Here is a 16,036-nt window from a genome sequence, read left to right on the forward strand (position 1 = left end):
ATTGGAAGCCCCGCCCATTCCCCCCTCCACATAATGCTGCTGTGTGATCATTAGGTCTTGTGACTTGTTCTGTCCTCAATCAGCATGGCCAACACTCTGAAGTTCACTGTCCTGCTGCTGACCCTCGCCTCCTGTCGGGGGCTTCAGCTTAACCTCATCGATGACTATGAGGAAGAGTCTGAGGCCGTTTCTCAGGGCTCAAAGTTCGGCTCTCTGTGGCCTCTGCCGCAGAAAGTGCTCACCACAGAGCTTTCCTTTAAGTTGACGAGCGCCAGCTTCAAAATAGTGGACGCCAAAGAGTCCTCAGCTGGTCCGAGCTGCAGCCTCTTGAAGGATGCATACAGAAGGTAAGAACTTGAATACATTCTTTTTATTTTATCTGGTGCAGTTTTCAGTTTCTTTTCAGGTATTCGTGCTGCATTCAGGGACCCATAATGGCATGGTAAACAACACCACCCCTCCTCTGTGTCTCCTTTGACAGGTACTATGAATACATGTTTGGCAGCACAAAAAGACAGCAGCTTAGCAAAAGCAGGCGAACAGACCCCTCTGAGCTGACAGAGCTGCAGGTGTGGATCACATCACCTGATTCAGAATGTGACGGATACCCCAGTGTGACTTCTGATGAGTCATGTGAGTCCTCTTCCCTTCCTCATTAATAGTCCTATCATATTTCATAAAGGTCTTCTGTGCAATGGGGAAATAAAACAAGGCACATAAGCTCTTGTGCAATTTAAAGTGCATGATTTGAGCTAATGACCCCTCCTGTTATCTTTGTTTCTCTGGAACAGCAATGATGTTCCTGGGTCAATTTGACCCGGGGCATATTCAATTATCCAAAAGTGTCAGAACCCTGAAAAATCCCAATACAAAATTTTTTTAAATCTAATTTTGAAACCATTACTAACCATTAAAATCAAGATTTAGTCCATTGGTGTTCTTTAAATCTCACAGATCATGGTTCAATGAGGATTGTAACTATAACTCATGGTCATATTACATACCCATATTTATTTGTATTTATTGCTTAATTTGTCATTACCAACCATAAACACTCCATGTCAACCTGTCACTACTGAAACATTTTTAATACTGCCTGTAATTACTTCTATTTAATCTAAATTCCATTGTAACATTGTATATATCTAGCTTTATTTATCTATTTTTATTTTTACTTATTTTATTTTATTTTATTTTATTTTATTTTATTTTACTTATTGAAACTTCTTCTTCATTGTACTTACGTCTGGGTTGCTGTAACAACTGAATTTCCCCCCGGGGGATCAATAAACTAATATCTTATCTTATCTTATAACTCACTCGTTTTTCAATAAAACTAATGTTAAAACTTTATTTAATGTACATTGGAAAACCCTAAATATAAATACAATAGTTTTACATGACATAGATTTTTGTTTGTTTTATTTTACATTTTGAATTTTTTTTTTTTTTTTTATGAAGTGATGTTGATAAATTAGCACAAGACCATTTTAATGCTGCATTTAGCTGGTTTGGATGCATATACTCCCTAAAGTAGACTTTTAAAAGGGTCAATTTGACCCGCAACACAACAGGAGGGTTAACTTTAGCTATCTTTTTACAGTGAGACACACACTTCAGTTTAGTTGTACTAAAAAGTTACAGTAGTGACGGTGTATATCTGTCTTAAATAGGCTTCTTCATTCTGATTGGTCAATACTCCATAGCAACAGTCAATTATTTCTCAATAGCAAACTGCTACCAGGGACAATCTGATTCCTGCTCGTCAAATCAGTTCCCACCAAGATATCCCTTATAACTATCCCACTGAGCGTGTCTACATGCACTCTAACCCCCAGGTCATAATTGGGTTTGTGAGGTGTTGTTTTGGGTGTGTGTAGAGATATACCAAGATAAGCCTTTAACCTGGTTCTCAGAATCCTGGATCAGCCACCTGAAGTCCTCCAATACAAACCAGGATACTAGAGCATTAGACCTTATCAGGGTGTTTGAAAAAAATTTGTTGGCGCACACAGGAACGTTGAGAAATCTAGGTCATGTAACAGTCATATTTACAGTGAAATGAGGAGCTAATTCTAATGTGTGTCTTGTGAACGTCATATCCTGAATAAGATCAAACCAGTATTTCAACAAAGGTACTGTCTGTTTGATACATGAGGAAGTTTGCAGATGACACAGCGACAGTAAGTGTGTTCCGGGAGAGTGATTAAGCACTCAGCTCATTGGTTAAAGACTTGTTGTGATAACTGTTACTCAGTATTGGACCCTTGACAGATATTTCATAGGTGGATATAATCAGGCCGATGCAGACTTACTGTAGATACTTCAGCAAAAGTGTGTATGCTTTCTGAGGTGTGCGGGTGACTTGATAACTGTTACTTACTATTACAGTCAGACAGATATCAGTCACTGATATTATTGGGCCGATACAGGCCTGTAACAAATATATGGGTGTGTATGTTTTTAGCTGTCTGCAGCCTTCTCTAGTGTTGAACATGTACTTCCAAAAACAACGTTTAGAGGTGATAAAGTAACAGTGTGATCAAGAAGAAGTGGTATCCATAGTTTATAATACTCTCTGCACTGTTGCACAACATGTGACAGAGCATCACCCACTTAAAAAGATGCATTTTAATTTAACTATAGTGGAACATAGAATATATCTCTGCATAATCTGTACCTTACTTTTTATATTTGACATTATGCTTACACTTTTTGCTTATTTTTAGTCCTCCAATTTTTTTATTTTCTAATTAATGATCTGAATTTTCTCCTCAACTGCTTTATTGTAAATGGAAGTTGCAATCTCTTTTATTTAAGCCTCTATTGGGTCATCTTATTATTTATCTTTGACTACACCAGCTTTCTTTCCAGGTCAGGTAAAGGTAATTTTTGTCATTTATGGGATTGTTTTAAACTTGTTATAGATGCACTAGTATTTTTATGTATGAATAGATTTTCAATACCTGGATAGCATGGAGCATCTCTCCATTCCTCAGCTCTACACACAGCTAGTGGCAGACTTTACACTGAATGAGTTTCCGTCTGAATTAGAGCCTAACTGGATGATACTGTAGGTAGCAGGATTACCATGGCCAGGGTCAGACTAAGTCCCCCTGAGTGCTTAAGACTTTTACTTTAACACCATAATCACCTCCTGCAAAGCTTTGACACCCAGTGGACCGTAACTGTACACATGTGATAAACAACCGTCTGTGTCCACAGATGATCTGTTCGTGGATCAGCCATTTGCGGTCTTGAGGGCACCGAAAGTCTGGGGAGCGCTGCATGGTAAGATTTCTTTGCAACTATTTCTGCACCAGAAGCAAATTCTCCATTGTCTGTCTTTAATTAATCAGAAGATAACAATCCTCAGAGCTGGAGGTGATGCCTCTTTGAATGTGTGTTCAGTCACACCAGCAGTGTAGAGGTTAAAGTTGCAATGATATGAGATGAGATATGAGATGAGATATGTGAACTTCCTGCTTTTTCTAAGAGGAAGGAAACTTTTTTTAATCTTTCTGCGTCACAAACAGTTCACAGTAAGAGCTTGTGAGATACAATCTAACTCAAGCAATAAATGAGAACACTGACAGTGTGTCGCCATTGCTATAGAACCTTTTTCTTGTATGTAGATGATGCAATAGATAGAGATAGATGTTTACCAAGTTGTATGATACATAGGTTGCTAAATTGTGTAATTTTATAATGTGAAACAAACTTCTAACAACATAACATGATGACATACATTGTGTTTACATTATTTCAGGTCTGGAAACTTTCAGTCAGATGGTGTATGAAGATGAATATGGAGCTGTAAGTGAAGAACAGTGTGATGTTTTATATTTAAATTCATTATGAGGACTTTTTTGTTGCACTTCAAATGTATTCAATCTTGTAGAAATGTATATTTTAGGTTCAGTTTTGCCTTTAATAATAATAGCAAGAATAAAATGTCAGGTTAGATTGTTTATAATGAATTGTAATTAACAGATGTAAATGAGCTGTAAATATTGTCCAATATACAATGAGTTTAAAAAATAATTTACTCCTTTTTTTTTATGTGTTCATAGTGCACATGTACAAGTGTGTGTAAAAACAAAAATTCTAACTATTACTGCTCTTAATTTGAAATTTCCCCTTAAACATAGAATACACTTATAATACTTTTTTAGACTTACATATATTAAGTAAGTATATGTCTTCATTTTAATATAGTATTCTAAAAGTTTGATTTCTAACATTTCTAACTGTATCTTTTCAGAAAAGCATCAATGCAGCAGAGATCAGTGACTTCCCCAGGTTTGCTCACAGAGGCATCTTACTGGACACCTCTCGGCATTACCTGCCCATCAAAGTCATCTTGGCCAACCTGGTGCGTCTGCTTCACCTTCTTACACCTTTATTTTGTTCCCTTATTGTTCATTTACTTTTGTCTGAGTATGTTTTGTTCTCGATTCATGCAGGAAACGATGGCGATGAACAAAATCAATGTTTTCCACTGGCACATCGTGGACGATCCGTCCTTCCCTTACCTGAGCCGAACGTTCCCACAGCTCAGCCAGCAGGTCAGTAAGAAGTTTGAACGGATCGTGGTTCAAAGAGAGTTCAACATTTTCTATTTGTCAAGAGCTTGAATGTTTTTTGTTCCTTGTCTACAGGGAGCTTATCATCCTTACACACATGTTTATACACCCGCTGACGTGAAGATGGTGATTGAGTTTGCCCGTCTGAGAGGCATTCGTGTTATTCCAGAGTTTGACACTCCAGGACATACGCAGTCTTGGGGCAAAGGTGAGTTTTAAAAGTGCTGGTGTGAGAAACTTTTTGAGTTGCAGCCATGTTTATGACTCCAGCTGGCGAAAAGGAAGCAATTCAAGTTATGATTTCTTGAAAGAAACATTACAAACAACATGTCTGAGCCTTCTTCTCTGTTTCTCCTCTCAGGGCAGAAGGATCTGCTCACACCCTGTTACTCTGGCGCCACACCCTCTGGCACCTTCGGACCAGTCAACCCCATTCTGAACACCACCTACGACTTCATGAGCCAGTTCTTCAAGGAGATCAGCACTGTGTTCCCTGATGCCTACGTTCACCTGGGAGGAGACGAGGTGGACTTCAGCTGCTGGTGAGATTTCATCCATAATGTCAGACTTACTTTGGGCGTTAAAGATCAAACATGAGTTAATATCAGCTGCTGTTTCTCTGTTTCTGCCCTGAAGGAAGTCCAACCCGGACATCCAGAAGTTCATGATTCAGCAAGGCTTTGGACAAGACTACAGCAAACTGGAGTCATTCTACATCCAGAAGTATGTTGCTTATATTTAACAATATTAGAATGCTTATGAATAGTTCAGTCAAGTTCTTATCCTTATTCTTTTATTTGACAGACTCTTGAATATCGTCACCTCTACTAAGAAAGGCTACATGATCTGGCAGGAGGTCTTTGACAACGGCGTGAAGGTAAATAAACAGAAATATCATGCATTGCTATGTAATACTAAAGTCATAATCATACTGTAGAACTTCTGTATGCTAACTAGAACCTAGACTTTGATGTATAATATCCGTGTTAGATTGATTTTAAGGTTATCATTGTTTGGGTCATTTTTATTTTTCCTTTTATGTTTCTGAAGGAATAGTTTGACATTTTGGGAAGGATTTTTTATTTGTTTTTGTATCTAAGTTTGATTTTTTTTTTCAAAATCTACATCAGTACCATTTCTAAATTCTTAAAATTAAGCTAACACATGCAGCCAGTTAGCTTAGCCAACCTAAAGCTTTAAAATCAAATAAGTGGCTAGCCTAGCTCTTTTCTAATGTGATCAAATATCCCTACTAGCACCCTAATAGTCTGTAAAAATAAAAATAAAAATAAAAAAATAATCAGCTTTTGTTTTCATTCTAATGATATGATGTCATTTTAACCTTCCTATTATCCTTGGGGTCAATTGGATCCCATTCAATGTTTAGCATCTCTAAATTAATGACTAACATCATTATTTGGCTTCATATTTCATGACTTTTCCTAGTTTAATGGGGACGACGTAAAATTAAAATGTTGATATGTTGCAATTTCCTGTAAAAAAAATTACGCATCAGTGTTCCTTGGGGTCAATTTAACCCCAGGCTGTTTTAGCTGTATATAACATAAGAAATATCATTTAACACACATTTGTTTTGGTTGTTTTGGATGATATTGAGGTCACTATAACCAAGGACACTGCCGCACGTGACTGTCTCTAAAGACGTTCAATGATGCATCCTGTGTCATACGTTTTGATAACATAGAAACATGGCAGGGCCGATGAGAGCACGACAAACTTGCAACAGTTTGATGTTCTGTTTTACAAATAAAGTCCTTCTAAATGCTTTTGAATTATGTTTATGCTTGAAATATATTTTATTTAAAGGTAGTCAACAAAGAAACATTAAGTACCTGACACAAATGCTTAAAATGCTGGGGTCAAATTGACCCCAAGGATAAACAATGTTAGTAAATTTCAGGGTAACAGGAGGGTTAAGGGGGGAAGTTACTGCTGCCAGCAAGCTAACTCGCCTAGTAAGCTATCTTAACTAAGTAGCTTAGTATTGTCATGGCATGGTCAGCACCTAATGTAACCCCCTCATCCTGATTAAACTATAAATTGAAGATTTTTTTTTTTGCATATATCACAAGAAAAGATATAAATAGATTTTATAATGATTTCTGTAGGAGCGTGTTAGCTGTTTCCAGTCTTTAGGCTTGGCTATGTGAGGCTAGCAGCTGCTACTCTAGTATGATACAAACATACAAACTTACAAACGTGACAGAGGTTTTATCTTCTTATCTAATTTCGAGCTACAACCTTTTCCAAAGTGTCAAACTATTCAACCAAAACCAACAACTACTGTAGTATGGAAATTTAGCACACTAGCATGGTCTGCAACTATTCCAGCTAAACCCAGACACAGTAGTGCATGTGTGGATCGGCGGCGGGTCTAATGATGAGATGAGCAGGGTGACGGCAGCAGGGTTCACCACCATCCTCTCCGCCCCATGGTACCTAGATTACATTAGCTACGCACAGGACTGGCAGAAGTACTACAAGGTTGAGCCACTCAACTTCAACGGTCAGTTGTTATAAGAATTTGGCTTCTTGTGTTGAATCAATTAATTTGGTGGAGGGGAACTCTAATTTGGGGTTTGATTGATTGATTGGAGTGAAAGAGAAAATTCTGGATTTTGTTCAACAGGCTTACCAAACATTTAAAGTGCACAGCTGTGACAAGGAGAGCGAGTCAGAGAGATGAAAAGATGGGGCAGTGTGGTTGGTGGATTTCAGATGGTGGTACCTGGATGACTTATTGCTAGTTCTGATCTCAGCCTTAAGTTTTGTCAGTCAGCGGAAGGTTGGAAGCCTTTATTTGAAGCAGGCTTGTATTAGGGGCATGGCTTTAGTTCCAATTCTCTCTGTTAGAACCGTACAGTTGGCCAGTTTTTGGTACAATGGGTTGTTGAGGTGTATAGGTCACAGATAAAAGTACAAACTAAAGCTCCTAACATATCGGTGAGGGCCACAGCTCCTACACAGAAGTGAAATTCCAGGTCAAAAGAGAGCAAAAGGAACATCTATGTCAATATTTAGGACCTTTTTATTTTCGTTCCACCCCCTGAACTTTTTTTCCCCACTCTGCTGAAACTGATATTTTTATGTGTGTGCTGTGTAGCTCAAGCCAGACACAATAATCCACGTTTGGAAAGGAAACCAGCAGCAATACCAGAGTGAGATGGCAAATGTTACAGCAGTAGGGTACCAGACCCTGTTGTCCACTCCCTGGTACCTGAACCGTATCTCCTACGGCCAGGACTGGAGTGGCCATTACAAGGCCGACCCTCAGGATTTCGATGGTTCGTGTCTGCATGATTGAATGTATTAGCTTTCTTTTTCTTTTGCCCATTGCAACCATCACTTTCAGTTTATGCTGCAGCTTCTTGTCAGTGTTTATATTTGCTTTGCCGCCATCATATGACTCTTTTTTTTTTTATTGTTCTGTTTGTCTGGTAGATTTTATTATTGTGTTGTTTGCCTTCTGACACAGACTTAATGCCATAAAGTCACTGCTGTGCGAATATGTGTAAGCCTGTTGAATAAAAGAGGGAATACATCTTTATTTTTCTCTATCAGAGGGTACAAAATAACCCCACAATTGCTTTTGCATTTTCTTTCATTCATTGCTCTATCTATCCTGAGTCTAAGACTCCTTGGACTCACCTGATTTCATTGAATGTTACATTTTGAAACAGGAACCGAAGCTCAAAAGAAGCTTGTGGTTGGTGGAGAAGCCTGTTTGTGGGGAGAGTATGTAGACGCCACCAACCTGACACCCAGACTCTGGTATGGCTCATGTGATTCCTCAATAAACTCTTTATCAGAACATTGTTATTTTGGACCTTGACACCCATGTGACAGTAGATTGAATTATATCGTTGATGTTTCATTGCTCTCAGGCCTCGTGCTAGTGCTGTGGCAGAGCGGCTGTGGAGTGCCAAGGAAGTGACGGACATCAATGATGCTTTCAACAGACTGTCCTTACACCGCTGTCGTATGGTGGAGTGAGTATCTGACCTCCTTTTACACCACTCATTAGTTTAAGATTAAGTTTGTCCTCAAGGCACAAATATTCATCGTCTGTCTTGTTCCACTCTTAGGCGCGGAATCCCAGCTGAGCCATTGTTCTCCAGCTTCTGCCCTCGTGAGTACAAAGGCATCTGAAAACAAGCTCACTGCGAGCATACTAAAAGGGAAAAAGGAACAAATCCATACACGATCAACTTCACAAATGCAAGGAAATCCATAACTAAGCTGCCTTTGTAGAAATGTCACTGTTCTGTGCTGATAAATCTGACATACATTTACATTTTTGAACCTGCAGATCATGTAATGTCAATTCAAATGCACTCTTTGTTTTTTATCGATGTTTGTTTGATGATTGTGAATAAACGTGTACAATTTTAAATGCATGTCCAGTGTTTCTTAGTTTGAAAAACAAGGAACAAATAATTAGCCACATATTTATTTTGTAGCTAGCTAAAAACAGGGTACAGTATTTATTTTTCCACATTTCCTGCAGTGGATGTTCATAGTATAAATAGCAGACTAGCCTTGAGTCCTCAAGTCTGATATTCAAAATATGTTTTGGAGATGTCTGGGTGTTTGCCATGCTTCTGTCTCAAAGTCCATTGGCCCAATTGTTGATGAATAGTTGCTCAGTGTTGAACAGGAAATCACAGCAGACCAGCCATCCGTTTAATGAGGGTGTTTTGGTCCTGAGGGTTCATCGTCTCATAAGTGTCCAGCTCCAGGGAGAAAGTGGCATTGCCGGATGTCAGCGTTCGTAGGACGGTGGAATAGCCCTTTACAAGGAAAAAACAGGCATTATTACCAAGTAGTTGATAGGGTGACCCAAAGCTGCACACATCTTTTAAAGTGGATGTAATCTCACCATCATTTCTGCCAGTGGCACAGTCGCCAGCAGCACCTTGTTGTCATATCGACTCTGGATATCTCTGACAGTCCCTCGTCTTTGAGCTAAGTCCCCCAGCACAGTGCCGAGCTGCTCCTCCCCGACTGTCACCTCCAGGGACATCACCGGCTCCAGGACCTGGCCTCCTGCAAGCTTCAGGGCCTGTGTCCACACAAACATAATTGTCCCATAATCTACTGATAATCCACTGATAATCCTGCAGTTTGCTGAAGACACAGGAAGCTGTAAAGGTTTTACCTTGAGCATGCAGCGGGACAAACAGGCCGACACCATGGCGGGAGATGTTCCTGGTTCCATGGTGACACTTTGGATAAGTGTGGACACACCCAGTAAAGGATAACCTAACAATGGACCTGAGGGTGGAGATATGCATGGAGAATAATAAGCACTTAATTGGGCGCAACTACTTCTTGAAGCTGGAGAAGGCAACTATGAAGAAACTGAGATTAAGACAGGTTTCAATGTGCAAGTCTTTAATACGGCAAGATCTGTAAAAAGTTACATAGAGGTTCCACTCTGAAGGGGAAGTGATATTTACCCCTCCTGCAAATACTGCCACACATAATTGTATCAATTAGAGCCAGGTTAGGTTCTCTTATATTTATACCTAGCCTGTCTTTAATTAATACAAGTATGTAGAAAACAGGGCAGCACAAGTTTGCAGGATATGAAATAAGTCTTGTCTGATTTTACCTTGTAGATATGAGCTGTTCACTCCATTCTCTGTTGCTTCTTTAATTTCTGGAGACAGCTGTTCTTTCAGTTCCTCTGTGAAAGCGATCTCACACAACCCACCCATAGAAGTAATTTCCTCAGGTGTGACAGTCAGCTCCACGGTCACGACATGTCGTCTCTCTCCAACAGTACGGTCCAGCGTATCTACATTAAAAAGGGCAACAATTTAAAACAGCATGTAATATAATTATAATAATTATCTATATTTAAACTTTAAACTTTACAATGACATCGAGCATATAAAAGACACATTAAAATGCATGACAAGCAAATAAAAGATAAAACCTTAGAAGAATTATGATCAATCAAAAACAGACAACAATTAAAAAGTAATGTTAACACAAATTCTGCTCAAACAGGTACAATCAGAGGTTAAAACGTCTAAATGTAAAGATTTAAAATGACTCAAAGAAACAAATGCATTAATTTTGAAGGTGCATTAAAGTGATTTTCATGCAGATGGTGCAAAAAAGCCAAATGCAGATCTTCCCAGCTCTGAATTAACCCTGGGAACCTGGAGAGTGAGCCAATTAGTGGATCATGTGTGTCGTGCTCCAGAGGACCAAACTAGCATGGATGATAAATATGAGGGAAGCATCCCAACAAGCGTTTTATAAATAAAGAGGTATGAGTGCAAATCACGTCTTTCAGTCAGAGAAGACCATCTGACCTTTTTGTAAGGATGCAGCGATGAGTATTGTAGCTAGTTTTAACGTGGAGGCTGAAGCATGCCTGTACAAAATGTCACCATAACCAAGCACTGATAAAAAAGTTGCCTCTACCAGGGTTTTCCTACAGTGCAGAGAAAAACACAATTTGTTCCTGTAGAAAAAGCCAATCTTTTGTCGAACTGGACAAATTTAAAATATGACTTTTAAGAGAAACTTTCTCGTCAATCCAGATACCAAGATGCTTCTGACTCACTTCATTCATTTAAGAAACAGTTGAAAACTTACCTTTTCAAACAGGCATTCCCCACACATTAATTATTCCACCTCTTCCCTTGTCGTCTGCTTGTCTATGTCTTTATTGTATTTATTTATTGTCTCTCTTGTAAAGCGTCTTTGAGTTCTTGAAAAGCGCTATATAAAACTTAGGTATTATTAAGATATTTATAAACCTATACCCTTTCTATATTGGTGCCTGCATTAGAAGTGATGATGAAAGTTCTCAAATCAATGAGAATTCTGTTGTAACTGATAAGAATGAATTCTACCTCCACTCATTGTAGTTAGCCATAGTTGATGAAATGATTGTACCTGTTGTTGAGACCTCATGGAGAATAGTTTCCCTGTAGGCCACCTGCAGTGGTCCAAGGTGAGTCTCAATGCCATACTCTCTCCTGATCCGATCATGAATGATCTCGATGTGCAGCTCCCCCATCCCACATAGAATAGTCTAAGGAGAGAGAGCAACATAAATATAGCTGACTCATGGAGGCAGGTGATCTGACTAAAGGACCTCCTGACTAATCCAATGATGGTATTACCTGACCAGAGTCGGGGTCGACTCTCACTTTGAGGCTGGGGTCTTCTCTCTGGAGGCAGTTTAGGGCGTTCTCAAGATCTTTTAGGGAGAGAAAAAACAGTGTGAGTTTTAACAGGACTGCTGTTGTGTGTAAAATACAACGATGATGTCACTGACCTGCCTGTTTGGCCATGGTGGGAGGCTCTATGGTGCAGAAGAAAACGGGATCAGGGACCTCCACCCCTGAGAGGATCACACTGACTTGTTCGCCACGTTTCTTTGCCGCCTCTCCGTCGTTCTGGGCTCGGCGGGCTGCAGCTGCTGCAGACGCCTTTGAGGAAACAATGGTGTCCCCTGTGACTGTCTGAAGTCAAAGAGGGAGAAAGTTAAAACTCATGACGGGGAAAATCTTACAAATGACAAACTGAGAATGTGAAGCTTTACCTGCTTCAGTCCTACAGTCAAAGCGATGTTTCCGGCCGTCATCGAGGGGATTTCTACATGTTGATCAGCAAACGGCACCAGCAGCCTGCTCATCCGCTCACTGCAGAAAAACATAATGCACAAAAATATTGGTTGATGGTTGATATTTCTTCTCTTAAGACAGATCTATCTTTTTAAGTACGTACACGCTGTTCCGGTTGATGTTGTGGACAGCAGTCTGTGATTTCAGAGTGCCAGAGTAGATCCTCAGAAACACCAGAGGACCACGCTGCTTGTCGTGGAGGACCTTGAAGGCCAGAGCACACAAGTCATCCTTGTACCAGCGCCTGGAATAAAATAAAAAACCCAGCTTATGGCCTGAAAGCATGAAATCAATGCACACAGAAATCTATTGCACATAAAAGCGTGGCCATGAAAGACTCATTATCGTCCACCTTGCATCCAATCAACATAAATTACGACAACCCACTTGTTTGCATCTTGAGAGCAGACGTTTATAGAGTCTAAAGAGATTCTAAATGTGGCAGACTCATGTCTAAATCTCTCATCACTGCCACTCTGGGTCTTTTCTCATGTGAATAAAACTGTTTGAATTTTCTGGATGCTAGATTCAAATACCAACCCAAGAAAGATTCTCTACTGCCACTCTGTCCCTAACCAAGAAAGCCTTTATGCTACGGCTGTTCCAGTACTTATTTTGTAAAACAGCAGAGTACCAGGAAAATGCAAGAGGGTCTGATAGAGGAGCATCATTCTAACGCAGGATCTGAGACCCTATCCTGCTTGAATCCCCAGTCAACTCAGCGCCATAACAGTTTTAGTTAGAGTTAGTTATATATCACTCACACCAGGTCATGGTGTCGTTCGTCGGGTGCAGGCAGGTACGAGTTGATGGCATCCAGAAGAGGCTGAACACCTTTGTTTTTCAAAGAGCTCCCACAGAGAACTGGGACTCCTTTACGCGCCAGAGTCACCCGCCGCACAGCTTCCTGTAGCTGGAGGAACATTAGCAGAGTTTATTTGCATTCACAAATAACTTCTTCAGGACTTTACTGTGGTATCATGATATAAATCACTCACTTTGATGGCTGGGACATCATCAAAGTTGTCACCAAAGTCAGTCAGGAGCAGCTCAGCAAACTCATCGTCCAAATCAGCAACCTGGGAATGAAAACTGAAGATTAAAGCTGGAATATTTAAAGTTTTTGCATTAAAATGATCAACACGTCGGCACGTACCTGCTCAATTAAAGCTGTCCTGGCTTCATTGACCTCCTGCGAGAGTTCTGGCTCCACTGACGGGCTGAGAGGTTTGCTTTCGAACATTCGTCCATCATCGTCCATGGCTCTTTGCTTCCATGTTAGCTTCTGGTTGGTTAACAAGTCCACCACACCGGAGAAGGCTTTACCACTGCCAACAGGAACCTAGAAGGTCAGAGACGACCATTAATTCATGAGTATTTATATGATTGCTACTTAAATGCTGCAGCAAAATGTATCAAAGTAATATATTTGACTGCATCTTAGAGTTATCCTTTTTTATGTTTAATAACAGTAGGCTCACCTGAAGTAGGATTGGATTGGCTTTCAGCTTCTGCTTTATGCTCTCGATAGAAAAACTTAGGCTGAGAGAGGAAAAAAACAAAGTGAAAATTTGAAAATATCAAAAATATATTTTATTTTGATGGACTTTTAATCACTCACTTTGCTGTGGGCTTATCCATCTTATTCAGGAAACACACACAGGGGACATGATGCTTCTGTGCTTGTCTCCACACAGTCAGAGTCTGAGCCTGTTGGAGGTTTTCAAGGTAATGGAATAAAATGTTTCAGGATAGAGATCTCTATCATACAACACAATGCAACACATTTTCCACTCCCCGTTGACGATAAGATAAGATATGGATTTTGGAAGAGAAGAAATGACCACTAGCATGTTACATGAACATTTTCTGCCAAGTGTGAATATGCAAAATCTACACAGGAGGCTGAAGTTTAGCTTAGTAAGCACTGAGCTCACCTCGACACCAGCAGACGCATCAAACACTGCAACAGCGCCATCAAGAACACGAAGTGCTCGCTCCACCTCCAGTGTGAAGTCGACATGTCCTGTAATCACACACACATACACACAGGCTGTAATATCTACCTTATTACTTATTTAACTGAAAAATATCATACACACTAAGACTCAATTCTTACCTGGTGTGTCTATAAGGTTTATTCTATGACTTTTCCAGTCGAATGTGACAGCTGCAGACTGTATAGTGATTCCACGCTCCCTCTCTTGAGCCATGAAATCTGTGACTGTGTCTCCATCGTCCACATCTGAACGTGACAGAGAGACAAATCAAAGAGACAGGAAACAAGCATGTACTTTGTATGTACTGAAGATGTTTTAAGCATACTGCTCACCTCCTAGTGATCTGGTGTAACCAGAGTAGTAAAGCATTCTCTCTGTGGTTGTTGTCTTTCCTGCATCGATGTGCGCCATGATGCCGATATTTCTGATCCTGCAGAAAATAGATAAAAATCATGTTAACACAAGGCATAGCTAAAGCTAAATAGCATTTACAAGTAGTGAGTGCATGCATTATTTAATGACTTACTTGGATATATCAGGGTTGACCACAGACCTCAGTGATTTGACATCGTCTAGGAGAGTGAAAATGAAGCAAAATCAGGATAATCTCATTGAACAAGTGATGCTTTACATTTCCTTTTCTATTTCTATTACAGGCAGTACTTCTATAATCTTACTGACTGATGGAATAATATTAAATATAATGTAAATTTGTATAACATATGCAAAACAGTAAGCTTACAATGAAGATGTGTTTGCATGTAGTGCAAGCACTCCTGAAAGTACATTTTGAGTTTCACATGTGATTTCACATGTAGCATTTTAGTTTACTAGTTGTTCTAGAGCTGTCAAACATAATGTTTTATTTCCACTAGCTGGTCATTGTCATGTCCTGATATGATCTTCTTCAGAGTGGCTTTTCTCACAAGTGATCAAAAGGCATGAACATCTAAATTCCAGTGACAATAATGCAACCCTTCATCTGCTCATTAAGATCATGACATTAATCAAAAGCTACACTGCTGAATAGACCATGCAGCTGTCAGTCTGATCAACAACATATGAGTTCTAATAACTTGAATCTTAATACAGTCATTAAACAAAAGCAAAACTTAGACCATTAGATGTCTCACCCTAGCTGTAAAACTCTAGTTTTCTAATGCTTGCATTATCAATATTGTTAATTGTTTGATTATAAATTGCAACGCACCTGGGAGAAAGCTGTAATGTCTTTGCACATGCCATCTCACTCTACATCTGCAGCACTGGAGTCCAGCAGTGAGTAAGTACCTTCCCTGTTCATGATACAAACGTGTTAAGAAGTTAGGTGGAAGAAAACACTCATATTTGCAGAATGTGATTATTTGTGCAGTTTATATCTTACCCAGATCATCCTGTTTAATGTCCGAGAAGCTCCAACAGACATATTAAAACTCATCTCTCACGCCTCTCCCTCATAAGTCCAAGTCTTTTCCGGAACATAGTGGAACCACTCTGCAGTCTGTCGGACCTGTTGTTATAACATCATAGATAAGTACTTCTTTCATTCAATACTTCATGGTTTAAATACCCTTCAATACAACTAAACCTTTCTGGCTGTCAAATGTCACGCTTTCATAAGACACGACGCCAAAATACATCCCGAGAAACAAGAGCGTGAAGCTAACGTTCCCGGGCATAGAGGAGAAACACATTTAAAAATTAAATAATACAGTTTAAAATGATATAAGTATATATTTTTATTCTTCGAAATACAACCAAATAATAGATAGAAAATATA

General features: G+C 39.5%; 2 protein-coding genes across 3 annotated transcripts; one reads left to right on the forward strand and one right to left on the reverse strand.

The window, feature by feature from the left end:
* hexb (hexosaminidase B (beta polypeptide)) lies at positions 1-9,000 on the forward strand. 2 transcript variants are annotated; one of them, XM_034710307.1, is made up of 14 exons: positions 1-347; positions 482-633; positions 3,226-3,291; positions 3,770-3,816; positions 4,265-4,375; positions 4,467-4,568; positions 4,662-4,794; positions 4,948-5,128; positions 5,223-5,309; positions 5,391-5,463; positions 7,711-7,891; positions 8,288-8,378; positions 8,492-8,596; positions 8,693-9,000. In XM_034710307.1, exons 1-14 carry the CDS (start codon positions 85-87, stop codon positions 8,754-8,756), a joined length of 1,656 nt encoding a protein of 551 aa, XP_034566198.1. In that variant the 5' UTR covers positions 1-84; the 3' UTR covers positions 8,757-9,000. The 2 variants fall into 2 exon arrangements, with proteins under 2 accessions (XP_034566198.1, XP_034566199.1); XM_034710308.1 differs by lacking the exon at positions 7,711-7,891 and adding an exon at positions 6,939-7,113 and having other exon boundaries at positions 16-347.
* A 39-nt stretch (positions 9,001-9,039) lies between these two features.
* On the reverse strand, positions 9,040-15,907 carry gfm2 (GTP dependent ribosome recycling factor mitochondrial 2). Its single transcript, XM_034710306.1, has 20 exons — positions 15,641-15,907; positions 15,467-15,551; positions 14,783-14,828; positions 14,589-14,686; positions 14,376-14,501; positions 14,194-14,282; positions 13,878-13,966; positions 13,738-13,798; positions 13,413-13,598; positions 13,255-13,335; positions 13,021-13,169; positions 12,360-12,500; positions 12,175-12,274; positions 11,908-12,094; positions 11,753-11,829; positions 11,523-11,661; positions 10,222-10,407; positions 9,766-9,881; positions 9,487-9,669; positions 9,040-9,397 (listed from the first exon to the last, which is right to left on the reverse strand). Exons 1-20 carry the CDS (start codon positions 15,692-15,694, stop codon positions 9,269-9,271), a joined length of 2,322 nt encoding a protein of 773 aa, XP_034566197.1. The 5' UTR covers positions 15,695-15,907; the 3' UTR covers positions 9,040-9,268.
* Between the last annotated feature and the right edge of the window lie 129 nt (positions 15,908-16,036).

Source organism: Notolabrus celidotus, chromosome 19, assembly GCF_009762535.1.
Source record: "Notolabrus celidotus isolate fNotCel1 chromosome 19, fNotCel1.pri, whole genome shotgun sequence".
NCBI lineage: Eukaryota > Metazoa > Chordata > Actinopteri > Labriformes > Labridae > Notolabrus > Notolabrus celidotus.

What these genes read in the sequence shown, in the direction of transcription:
- hexb (XM_034710307.1), top strand. Translation starts at nt 85, where the DNA reads ATGGCCAACACTCTGAAGTTCACTGTCCTGCTGCTGACCCTCGCCTCC. An exon ending in TGTGACTTCTGATGAGTCAT is followed by an intron (nt 634 to 3,225) that starts GTGAGTCCTCTT and finishes CTGTGTCCACAG; the next exon opens with ATGATCTGTTCGTGGATCAG. An exon ending in GAGTCATTCTACATCCAGAA is followed by an intron (nt 5,310 to 5,390) that starts GTATGTTGCTTA and finishes TTTATTTGACAG; the next exon opens with ACTCTTGAATATCGTCACCT.
- gfm2 (XM_034710306.1), bottom strand. Translation starts at nt 15,694, where the DNA reads ATGAGTTTTAATATGTCTGTTGGAGCTTCTCGGACATTAAACAGGATG. An exon ending in CATTAAACAGGATGATCTGG is followed by an intron (nt 15,552 to 15,640) that starts GTAAGATATAAA and finishes TATCATGAACAG; the next exon opens with GGAAGGTACTTACTCACTGC. An exon ending in GAACAGCTCATATCTACAAG is followed by an intron (nt 9,882 to 10,221) that starts GTAAAATCAGAC and finishes CTCCACCCTCAG; the next exon opens with GTCCATTGTTAGGTTATCCT.